Source organism: Perissodus microlepis, chromosome 20 (assembly GCF_051167445.1).
Source record: "Perissodus microlepis isolate ML-2025 ecotype Zambia chromosome 20, ASM5116744v1, whole genome shotgun sequence".
Taxonomy (NCBI): domain Eukaryota; kingdom Metazoa; phylum Chordata; class Actinopteri; order Cichliformes; family Cichlidae; genus Perissodus; species Perissodus microlepis.
This window is the reverse complement of record NC_140480.1, coordinates 8,783,999-8,796,710: the sequence shown is the minus strand read 5'-3', so window position 1 is coordinate 8,796,710 and position 12,712 is coordinate 8,783,999. Positions and strand designations below refer to the sequence as shown.

Here is a 12,712-nt window from a genome sequence, read left to right as displayed (position 1 = left end):
AGGAGCCGGGACGAGAGACAGAACAGTAGAGAGCTGTCAGGCTGCGAGGAGGCAGCAGAGAGACGACTCACTCATTTTCTTGGAGTACGTTTTGCCTCCATCTCTGACGCGTGCGTGCACAGATAGCATCGCAGACACAAAGATGGTAAAGTTTGAGCGTGAGTGCTACTTCTTACCTTCCTGTGAAAAACTGTGAATCATTTTAAGGATCTGGACTTAAGCCTGACACACTTGGACATCACTGTGACTGTGACTTCACAGTTTACTTTGGCAGGCAGGTTAGCCCTTTCTCTGAGTTCTACACTGAGTTAGTGTGTCAGTTGCCGGAATTCAGTAGATTTGAAGCCGGACTTGGACTCCCCGTGTGCGATGAGGAGAAGGATGTACTTGCTGGTGGTGGCGGTCCTGCTAGCCCACCTCGGTGCCACCTTGACAGGAGCGTGGAGAGCATCTCAACCCAGACTGCAGTTCACACACCCTGGTAAGAAGCAGCACGTCCATTTCTGATCATTTCTCTTTATGTTTCCTTTAGTGTTTCAAGTCTTGGTTCCCCACACATACATGCAGGTGGCTGGAATCATGCTTCACGTTTTTTTTCCCCACTTTTCTTTCTTTGTCCTTCTATTAATGCCCACACACTGTTATGCAATTCATGTATAAATTATACAAAGCCTTTCTGTTCATGTACCTGTCTCCATCAACCCTTTTCTTTCCTATATTGTCCTCCAACTCTCTAACCACCTGTATTTAATTAATCATCCTCCAGTAGTCAGGTTCAGAGTGTGACAGCCGTATCTTTAGCCCCACCTTGCTTCCTCCTTTCACTGTGAGGTCTGACACTTTAAGTGAAAAGTAGCGCTTTTGTCCTTTTGTCACTTTTGAATAATAACAGCATATTCTTGAAAGTTAAGAGTCTTTGTAAAACCACATGTCAGACGTGGCAAATGACATAAAAAACAAAAGTCTGGGAAAGAAAAGAAGAAACGAAAGAACCGATTTAAATGCAGCACTCATAAGAGTATTTCAGATAAGCTCTTATTGCACAAGAAAATAGAGTGCAAGTGTAACTGTAGAAGGCACGCCAGGTAAAGATGAACCAGCCAATCAAGTGGGATAGTGTGGAGGATGTTTGCTGCTGGCAGTTTGGGTAATTATTTTAGTGTTTGTCTCTGATTTCTCTTGGCTAAACTGGGACTTTGTCAGACAAAAAGTCATGCTGCTTCTTCTTCCCGTTGTATTTTGGTTTCTACTCGGAGTAATGAACAGCTTTATGAGAAAACCTGTACATGCTGCTTCTTTGGCAAAAGTACCCAATTACAGTGTTATCCTTATCAATCGAGAAGTTTTTCTAAAGCATAACAAAAGCATGGAGAATTCATGTGCAAAGCCTACTTTATCGACTCGAGATTAATTTCCTGTCAAGCTCAAATCTTTTGCCAGCCCCTTTGAAGCACTTCGTTAATGAAGTTTCAAACTCGAAAGACCTTCTCCATGACAGCACCTCAAATCTCCCGTCACCCCACCTCGCCCCTTCCTCCAGGATTTGGAAATGTGTCCTTGTCTGTTAGTTTCAGTTATGGCTAACAAAGAAATAATTATCTCATGGCAGAAATCCCAGATTCAGATCATCAGTGAATTAATTATTTCTTGGCCCCGGGCCGATCTGTCCGCTGTAGTGAGGTCCACGCAGTGGTGGAAGGACACACATAACAGAACCTCCTTATAAAAAAGGGAAAGGACAGCTGTAGCCACTTGAAGTTTCAGCTGTTTGTCGGTGGAGAACTGCATTGTGCTTCTGTGTGCATTGCACTTTTTTTCTTCTTTCTCCATGCACTTGTATCACTGTGCAGCATGTCGCATGAACTATGCTGTTACAGGCTGATGCGTTGGTGAACCGGAGTTGATTTTGACTACTACAAGGTGGTGCTGTTCTGCATCAGCTGCTCCAGTTTTACTGTTTACTTTACCCTCGTGGATGCAGCAGTTGGGTGGGGTCTGCCTCGCTGAAGAAACAAGGGGACTCTAGGATGATGTGTGCGTAACAAACACTGTAGCTATAGATGCTCTTGTCACCACTGAATAGGGCAGGATTAAATACTTTGACCCGTTTTGGGGTCACAAACGTGACGGTCAAAAGTTTTGTGAAAGCAAAATCCTGTAATTAAAACAGGATTTGGATTTCAGCGTTTGCCCTCGCGGCTCTGGCGAATCCCTTTCAAATGAAAAGGATTTTTGAGGCCTTTAGTTACAGCGAGGTAAACTCAACTCCCTTTAATCATGTTTACCGGAGCCACCGTTGATTACGACACCAGCTGATTACACATCCTTGCATAAGCCGAAAGATGCTGTAGAATGCGTACTTTAAGTCTGGAGTCGACCAATTGTGACCTAGAAAGTAAAGAGAGAGGGAGAAGGGGAATCCTTTTGGATTCTCCCAGGGGGGAGTTTGGCTCTAATGGAATCTGGAGTAGCTTTGATTGAGTGATTGTGATACAATAGGTGCCTGCATGTCCTTGAATATATATGGCTGCATATTCTTGGACAGGAATATGGAGTGTGTGAGTGTTGGCGTGTTGGTGCATGTGTTTAAAGGCTTCTGCATATGTACCTAAATAGAGCAGCTTCATTTCCAGGATCTCTGCCCATTTTACTTTTTGTTGTGTATTATGTTGAGACGAATCCTCGCATCTTTGAACAGCAGCGGTGTAGGTGTGCGTGTGCGTATGTATATATGTGTCTGTATGTGTGTTTCCTATCTACAGCGGTCAATATGCTCGTCTCTGGAAAGAGAACAAAAAGAAAAGTATGATGTGTTTACTGTGGTGCCCACCATCATGCTGTTGTACACATTTGTTTTTGTTTGTGTGTGCGCGTGCATGCTCTTTCTGCCTCTCTGTGGGAGCTCTATACTGTGGTCATTTCCCTTCTCATCACCACAGAGGTTTTCCTCAGACACAGGGAGGAGATTTTTTTTTGTCATGGAATTGCTGTAATGACTCGAAATATTTTTTGGCCGCTTAGAGACACTGTACATTTAGCTTTTCCTTTTCCTTTGGGATGCACAGCAGATGATTAACTAAAAGAGAAAAAACAGTAGAGGCTGACATTTAAGTGAAGTATTTCACCCTATCACTGGAGAAAATTGGCTACTACAAAGAGCTTTGAAGCAGAAACCAAAAGCATCCCTCAGACTTAAGTGAGTGGTACAGCAGCAGTAAATTGATGATGAAGTAATAGAAGGAAAATAGACAACTGAGGGAAAAGGTACAGGAGACAAAAAAAAAACCCAAAAAAATTGTATCTACTGGGTTGGTGCCTCAGTAGCAGCACTGCTGATGAGACAGTTCAGAATGTAAAAGGGCGTACAACATTGGGACCATGGGACAAAAGAAGTGATGTAATAAAACAACAATGCTAACACTCACTAGCCTTATTGACCCCTGGATCATTGAACTAGCATGCTTCCTCTGCTGTCAGTCATGCCTGCTGTTCACAATCCCGAGTCTGTGTCTAGAATAATGACTGGATCCGTTGATGGGTGTTTTCTTAGATTTCAAGAAAAAAACTGTATTGGTTCATTCAGCAAATGCCCCAAAAAGTCACTGTAATAATTTTACAGCAGCAAGAAAAGATGTTAGTTATTATAAAGTTGGCCAAGGCAGCGTAGGAGGAGATTGTGGTGGATAGAGCATGTGAGATAATTATTTCCAACTGACAGCAAATGTTACTTTGTTCTTTTTTTTTTTTTAACTACAACCACAAGCCTTGTCTGAGCTACTTTAAAAAAACACCACGTTCACCCCAGATGGGACTCGAACCCACAATCCCTGGCTTAGGAGGCCAGTGCCTTATCCATTAGGCCACTGGGGCTCTGGCTGGGTTAGGGGAGACAGTTTGTGTTATCAACTTTGCTATGAACCACAACAGATGTGACTTGAATTCTCAGTCACTGGGTTTGGAGGCAGTATCTCTGAAAACTGCAGTGATATATATATATATATATGACAAAGGTCCTTTTACCTTTTACTGAGAAATATAACTGACCAAACAGCTTTGTGTGTGTCTCAGAATTAAAAAAACAAACAAAACAGCTTTAAATACTTAAATACACGCTTGATTACCTCCTAACCCCCACCTATCTCTTAATGGCTAAATGATCCCAGTTATTCACTCGCCAATACACACACAGACACACTTATGTATAATGAGTCCATTATCCCGGCCATTCAGTCAGTGATAGTGCGCATTTCTTGAGGGAAAATGGCAGTTATAGATACGATCTGTGTCCCCCGCACACATGCAGACGTACACATTTGCTTAGGAATGTGTTATGTGAAACCTGTTTGGTGGATAGCTGCATGAAGACCCTATAAAATAATTACTCTGGATGCAGCATGTGAGACTTCACGCACACAGTAACGCTGTATACCCGAACGCAGCTACACAAATGCGTATGTGTACAAAAACACAATCATTACAAGTTCCTAAAGAAGAAATCAGCCCCTTACAGCTGCATCAGCACCAACCACCCTTCCAACTCTGAAACTAAAGGAAGCATCACGATGATGTGGCGAGGATGAGAATATCATCCTCGCCACATTACCACAGCAAAACTTCATAAAAGCCTCAGAGGAGCTGTGGCTGGCTTATCTAAGTGAATTCGAACCTATTAACTCACACAGAGGCTGAGTCATGTTTTATTCATGTGGCATTCACTTCATCAATTGGTTTGCCATAGACATTTAATAGCAGTCAGTCTCTGTAGTGAATTGGAATGAAGTCAGAGTTTGCTTGGTGTGAATGGAGACACTGGCTTTGATGGCTCACCTCTAAACTGCTGATTCCTTGTGATGGGGCGTAATCCGGGCATTTTACACTCATCCAGCAGTTTCTCTCTGGACAAATGCCCACATTGTAATGTGAACGTAATGAGTCGTTTTAAATTGCATGCTATTAAAATGCAAATTGTGTGGTTATTATACACAGTAGATTAGTTCATCAACGTCCAGATGCATGTTTGCTCATGCGCTTGTCCGCGGGACTCAATCTGGGTTTTCTAAGAGAGAAAATGTTGCTACAGAAAAAGCTATAGTTAAGATAAATCCTTAAATAGTTTCATTTTTATCTCTGTGATATTTAAGGACGGTTAAAGCCCTGGCATTGCCCATCCACGAGCTGACTGGTTTTGATAACGCAGAAGGACATTTATTATGCAGCTGTGTTGTCTGTGAGACACACAAACCAGCAGCTGTCAGCATATGTGGCCACTGTTTGCCTTAAATGAGTAGAGAGAGATTGTAGAAAGAAAATGCAGGCTGTTCCAAAAAGATAGGATGGTTTATTGGTTTTAAACTTGATGTTCTCACCTCACAGTTCAGCATGGATTTTATTTGGATTCCCAGATTTTAGTGCTATTCAGGCTCATTAGCTTAATCTGTAGCTTAATGGATTACCATTAAGTATAAATATATCTTAGCGTGTTTTCCAGCCGAGAGAAGCAGATAAACAGTTAGCACTCGACCTCGGCTTACTTTTATTTCACTGCTGTGTTGAGATTCCAGGTTAGGAACAGTAATCTGTTTTGTTCCTTGTTCGCTTGACTGGCGTGCACAAGTTCGTCCCCTCTCTCCAGCCTCACCTTTCTCTTTTCTGCGTGTCCCAATAAAGCACAACAACCTTCAGAGGGATATTAAAATCAAGAAATATTTCATTATTCATTTATTCTTTCAGATCTGTTTCTATCTAGGCCAGTGCTTTCCAGGCTCTGGGCTGAGGATGTTGCTGAGACTTGGATTTCACTGGGATGGGTATCTGGCACAGAATCCGGATAGTCTCTGTTATTAATTTTAATGGTACCAGGCCCCAATGGTGACGCAGTCGTTGCCTGTCACTGCTGAAGTCAAACGGCAGCTGTTTGCTCATCCCACGCTTCATAAAAGACTCAACTAAGACTGCCTTTTCTCTGGAAGAAGACCTTAATTTACTAGCTGCTTGCAGACTAATTTGAAAAGTATAGCTGCTACCGAGGCTCTTGAAAAGACTTCACCCTCCTTTGCTGTTTAAAATGATTCCTCCAGAATATTTGGAAGACCTACACTAAACTTTAAATACTTGCTAAGACTTAAAAAAAAAAAACCCTGATTAAGGGACTCTGAGGTGGAGGGGTTTCTCCTGTTTCTGGACAGAGACGGTGAATAGAGTCTAATTACACCCTTGCTTTGGCAACAGCAACCCATGACAACAGTGGACATGCTGTAAATTTACCCTCCGGAGGTTTCTGGTGTTAATATGTGAGCGCTATCTTTAGCCAGCCATTAAGTAAAAATCCACAAGCTTCATATTTCTTCAATTTCCCTCAAGTATTAATTTGCTCCAATCTGACCTGCTGTCAATAAGCTAGAGCTGAGTTTCCAACCATTCCTCTGTGGTTCTTTCTGTGTGTCAGCAAGTCTTTTCAAGTGGTGTGAGACTGAATTTTTACTCCCATTATTCAGGTGTTGTTTAGGGAGTTTAACTTTGTTCTACTGTGTACTGAAAGCCAGACAGGGGGAAACTCAGTAAAGACGCAAACAACAAAAGAAGCTCAATATTTTTTAATGAGCTGACGCTTCAGAGTCATGAATGGAGGGGGGAAAGTTTTATTGGGCTGTTTTCTGTGATTTTGGTCTTCATCTTTGTCCAGATGTATATTTCTCACAGCTTTCCTTCACGTTAGCAGTATTTTTGTGGTATTGTGGGATTTTAATCCACAAAACACACTTGAGGTCTTCATCAGCTGCAAGCCAGAAGCAGATGGGATCAATAGTGCTAAGATCTACTCTGACCATTAGTTTACCTCATTAGGTGTAGTTTAGGCCAAGCTGGAGATGGAGGATGTGAGTGTAAATGTAGAGGATACAGAGGTATATTAACAGGAAGTGGCTGGAAATGTATATTTGTGTTTAAACTAAAGTTTTCTCTCTTAAAATCCATCTGTAATTGAGACTATAGTCTATGATTATGTCTGGATTTTACTTTCTGTTCTATGCCCATTTTCATTAACAGTCATTTTTAATTATTTTTCACCTTTTGAACGAAAGCATAGGACATCTACAATCAGTTGACCACGCTTCCTCAGTCAGTTGTTCTTAGACTGACTGTGAAGGACTTCTAAGGTCGAGGCTCACTGGGAGTATTTTAAAAATGTTTGTGACTACAGCCGATCTTTAACCTCTCATGTTACCGATCTGACGTTCCCATGTCTCTGCAAAAGAAGCAGAAACCACAAGAATAAGATTCTCTCTGTTTCAGCAGCAGTGGAAAGATCAGACATGTGCCACAAAAGGTTGGAAGTCAGACTTCCTTTTCCTGTTAAGAAGCAAGAGGATGCAGAGTAACAGATAATGCGTTTGATCATCTGGGCTGGCTTTAGAGTAGAGAGTCTTCACAAGTTTGACCCTCAAAGTTGCCTGTAAATCGCTGTAGACATCACGGCTGTCCATAACCGTCAGGGGACAGCTACTTGTCTTCATGGCTGCCCATTTAAAAAAATATCCATGAAGCACGCTACGCATCTAGTAGCCATTTTTCACATTAACAGGTCAGTGTGGATGACGATTGTGCTGCAGAGCAAGCTCATCAGCAGTGATGTGTTGCCTCACAGTCTATGAAACAACACAGTGGTGATTTTATTTAAGACTCTGTCACCAGTCCAGGCCACTAAGGGCAATTGTTTCCTCTTTGGATGAGCCCACTGCAGAGTCATGAACTTGAAGACTCAGAGTCAGCAGAATCACAGACAGATGTCACACTGACTCAACTGAATCTGAAGGAGGAAAATAAATTATCACATGCCTTTTGGACTTTTGTCCATTTGCTCCAAATAGCTTATAATCTATACGTTTTCACTATTAATGGATTACAAAACTGTTCTTTTTTAACAAACAGGAGCTAAGCATTAACTTCAGCAGTCCTAAATGTCTTTTAAGGTTCTTTGTGTTTCAGATTGTGAAGCTCAGGGTGGGAAAATAGACAAACTTCAGCTGTCCAATGCAAAAGATTTGTTTTTGTTGCCATTAGCAAATGAGTTAACCCAGAACATTGGTCTGCACTGGGCAGCTCCCCACACTAGGCTGCGTATAATTGTGAGAATGTGAAGCGAAAGACGAAAACAATGAGTTCTCAGTGATTCTTCATTTACATGAATTAGAATTAAAAAAAAACAAATTAGAGTAAAAGTAAACAGCGGATGGACTCCAGTGTGTGCGTGTAGCGGCACAGCGACCTAAACGAACAGTCTGGTGATGATGATGATGATGAATAATCGTTCCCTCTAGGGTCAAAGGTCAAGCTATCCACGTGGGTCTGGTCTCTTGGTGACACAGTCCAGATATAGTGTGTGTCTGTGTGTTTGGCTATAATTCCGCTCTGGTATGTATGCGTGTGTGTGTGTGGGCCCATATGTTTCGATGTGAGAGAAGAGTTGAGCCTGTGCGGAACAGTAAGAAAAATTAAAAAGGGAGTATTTGCCCCTCAAAGGACAGGATACTCTTATTAAAAAAAAGATTTCAAAAAAGACAAAGGTATGATTACTGAATGTCAACCGTCTATGTGCAGTCTGGTTGAACAGTGCTCGGCATTCCAGATTCATGTTGTGTACTGCGTGTTATTTTGCAGACGATTAATTCGGCATCTGGGACGCCTCACGTCGGACGTCAGAGTTTCATTCATCATTATTGCTCATTGTGGATTCTGACACTCAGCGGGAGCTTAAGGCGGCGCGATCACCCTCTGTAACACAGTCGGGCTTTGTGAGAGATGTAAAGTAGCAAGAACTTGGCATGAAAGGGAGAAAAAACAAGGAGACAATTAGATTTTATTGCGAGCTAGAAAAGATTTTGTGTGCGCACATACTGCTCGTGCGTGTCCCCACATCGAGTGCCCATCTGTGTGCCTATGGGCTTTGTTCCCAGGCTTCTGCAGGCCTCCCACTGTAATTGCACCAGTAATTGGTGAAGTGATAACCCCATTTCCACAGGAAATGTGCCCCGGTTTCCTCGCCCCCACCAAGACTACCCCCTCCCCGATGGCGCAGCTAACAAAGTCCTCCCCCTGGGAACGCCGCACCAGACAGCTAAAGTTCCCCAGGGCTCAGCGGGTAGACGAACAGACAGACAAAAGCAGTCGCACAAAACTACACACACACACACTGTATGCAGCTTATAAATGGACAATGGTTTAGGCCATGAGCTAATAATTGGATAGATTAATGATAAGTGTCGCTTGTGTGTGCACGCAGCTATAAGTGGAGTGTCTGGATGTGGAAGAGATTGCAATAAGACACCAGGAAAATAACAAAGCTGGACTCCCGGGAGTGAGATAATGATTGAAATAGCAACTTGATTCTTTCATCATCTTTTTCTTTCAATTTTCTCTTGTATGCCACTCACTTTTCAAACGTGTCAGTACCAACTTTTGAAAGAGTTACAGACCTCTTCTGTTCTTCTTGAAATAGCTTGCAAGTTCCTCACTCAGCAGGGAAAGTTTCCGTTCTTGAAACCTCCTGCTCGCTAATGAAATCAGCTCACCTGTCCAGCGGTGCGCATAGTCACGTACTCATGATGTGTTCCTCTGATGCTGGCATGGAAAAGCTGTGCTGGCATTCGCTGTACTGTGTGTCAAATTGATGCTTCTCAGTGTCATCCCTGCACCTTGGCTGCCAGCCTCACTTTGACAGTCCACCTGAGCTCAGAGCACAGAGTCACGTCCATAAGAGGAAATCTCAAACATCAAACAAAATAAGTCATAAAGTTAGAACTGCAGAGAATATGTAAAAATAAAAAAAAAATAAAAAAAATGGAAGTACAAAACATGATGTCACCCATCGGTTTGTGGGCCAGGCCCTTCTGAAGACTTGGTTTTAGCACTGCATCTTAGTCTCTTTGGAGCCAGCAGTGACCCAGATCAGAGAGCTAAGTTATCATCTGGCACCAGCAAATTTGGTTAGCAAGCTGCATCCATAAATAGTAGGAGTGTTACACACATAAGTGGTAATTAGTGTTAAGAGACTTTTGTACTTTCTAACACTCACACTCCGATGAATGAATTAGGAGCAACTCAGGGTTCAGTATCTTGCCCAAGGTTATTTGGCATGGAGACTGAAGCATCCAAGGATCAAACCACCAAACGCCATAAAATAGTTCAGAGGCGCACTTCACTGACTCACATTAGTGGAGGTGAGGCCTAGCAGACAGGAAATCAAACAGCCACCTGTGCTGGCTTCCACCTGGAGTCAAAATGAGCTCTTAAAGTTGTCATGAATTGAAATATTGTCTATAGTATAGAGTATAGATGTTGTTGTTGTTTTTCTGTACCAGGCTGTAAATTCCAGCAATTTATTTCAGTTCTGAAGTTTGGCATTACAATGTGTGGGCATATGGGGAATTAGTTCAAGTTTGTTTTATTTATATAGTACATTTAATTACAACAACATTGATCAAAAGTGCTGTACAGAAGTACAAAATAATTAGTACCAAATAACTTATAACTTATAATATTAGTACCAAATAACTCTCATACTATAGAATACAAATGTCTTTTGCATTCCCTGGCATACAAGTGACTTCCTTTTGGAGCCAGCCTTAAGTGACCATTTGAGGAACTGCATTTTCTTTTTTATCCATGTTTCACTTCTGTTCTTCCTCCTGCTCCTGATGTGACTGTTGGGGTGGAACGCCAAAGTGGATGGATAAACCCACACAGAAATCTCTACGGGCCACTTATCTGTTCAGTTTTGAAGTTATGCCTTTTTTTTTTCTCATGTAACAAGCAGTGCTTCTGACCATCTACTAAATTTGTTATGAAAGGTACTTCCAGAAGACAGATGCCAAGACAAATACTCTCTGGACAAGGAAATTAGCTCCAAACAGAGCTCCTGACAGGCTGTAACTAGTACCAGTAACCATCCTCTGTAAGAGGAGGTGTCATGAAAACTTAAATTTTACACTCATCTGTTTCTTCAGTGATTTTTCATTCTTTGCTGTAAGCTGCACACGTACACAGCAGGTTACCTCTGCTGCAGAGTGCAGACCAGTCACTGCACTGTGTCTGAATCAATCCCTATAGTGTAGTCCTGACATCTATAGCCGAGTTATTTATAGAAAGTAAATTAGAACTCATTTCGAAGTCTCTATTTAGTGTCATATGAATGTCGTCTGTGAATTATGTAGCAAATGACATAATGCATACAGAGCCTATGATTAGCATAGTTTGCTGCGTCAGGGCTTGTAAAACAGAGAGAATGACAAACATACTGAACATTTTCTGCCTTAAACGTCTTAAACAAACACTATCGAGCTAAATTGGATTTGAAACCAGCTTGATCAGCAAAAAAATCATGTTCGTTTGATCATAATATGCAATCTTTTGTGCGCGCATATCATGTGCGCGTGCATGCGAGTCAGATATGTGCAATGCAGGAATGTTTTTAGCCGGATCACACGCCGCACATTTGCACTAATCATATCAAGGTCCATCAGAGCTCCCATGACCAGCAACCTTTAATCTAATGTTCACCATGGACAAAAATATCCAGCCACTCACACATAGAAACACACACGCAGACCCTCAAAATGAATAGTATGTAAATAATAACACTTACAGAAGGCGAATAAGGACAGGCAGATTGTTGCACTAATATAAAAGAACCATTCATGCAGAGACAAAATCTGTGTGTGTGTCTGTGTATGTGTGTCTGGACTGACCTGTAGGCTTATGTCTTAGCGTGTCTGTTCTTTTACATCTTAACCTTTTCCGTCTTTGATTCCAAGTGACAGGAGTCAGAGGCCAATTGGCTCTGATCAGAGGTCACGACCCTTATTGACCTCCCTGTCAGTTTGATGCTGATAAGAGTGGTTGAACTCTGCAAGAGCTTGCACTGGCAAGTGTGCATTTGTGTGTGTTTGAGTGTGCGGCAAAAGAGCAGATTGTAGTGCTTTGATGGATCAGAAGTAGTTGGTTCCGTTTTAATATATTAGAGTTACACTTTTAATTATCTCTGCTTTGTCTTGTCTCTTTAAGACTCACGTCACTTCAGTGGGACAGCTTTTGATAACACTATACAGGTGTATGCAGGGTTGAGGAAGTAATGCAGTTTTTAGCACGTCTCTCCTGCTATAGTGCCATAACTACTACAATCCATCCGATTTCTGTGATCAATGGTTTGCTTGGTAGACTAGTGAGAATAGTACAACATAATCGAAGAGTAAGTAAGTCTTTTATTATGAAAGGTCACTACAAAGAAAGGTTAAAGAGAGGGAGAAAACAGTAGTTACCTTCACTCTCTACTTTACGCCCTGCTATTTTCTCACCTTGCTCGTCTTTGTGTGCCACATGACAACTCCCTATCTTGGTATCAGATGGTTTTTCCAGCTTTCAGTTTGATTTGAAGGGAGCAGAGAATCCGTTTAACAACAACAACAAAAAAAGAAGAAGAAAGAAATCAATTGTAATTCCGAGTTTCTGAAAAGACCGCTGTCTCGAAAAGCGTATTGCATCTGGGTCGATAAACTCTTCACAAACTGCCACGGACAAAACTTTGGTCTTTCTCTTGCGCTCTGACTGCGACTTTTCAGACGCCTCCATTCTGGAGCTTTATGGGGGTGTGAGGTGAAATTGGTTGACTTTCCATCACCGCGCTTTGCTGATAATGGCCAGAAATTCTGGTGATGGTGGG

The 12,712-nt window shown here is 42.0% G+C and overlaps 1 protein-coding gene and 1 non-coding gene across 3 annotated transcripts in view; one reads left to right on the top strand and one right to left on the bottom strand.

Annotated features, from left to right (window-relative positions):
• sema3h (sema domain, immunoglobulin domain (Ig), short basic domain, secreted, (semaphorin) 3H) overlaps positions 1–12,712 on the top strand; it is a 52,072-nt gene continuing 39,360 nt past the window's right edge. For both annotated transcript variants that reach the window (XM_084916539.1, XM_084916538.1), the window contains exon 1: positions 1–481. In XM_084916539.1, the coding sequence (XP_084772665.1) occupies positions 370–481 (112 nt within the window). In that variant the 5' untranslated portion in view covers positions 1–369. The remainder of the gene's footprint in view (positions 482–12,712) is intronic.
• On the bottom strand, positions 3,798–3,870 carry trnar-ccu (transfer RNA arginine (anticodon CCU)). The gene has a single exon. It is a non-coding gene; the product is annotated as a tRNA-Arg (tRNA).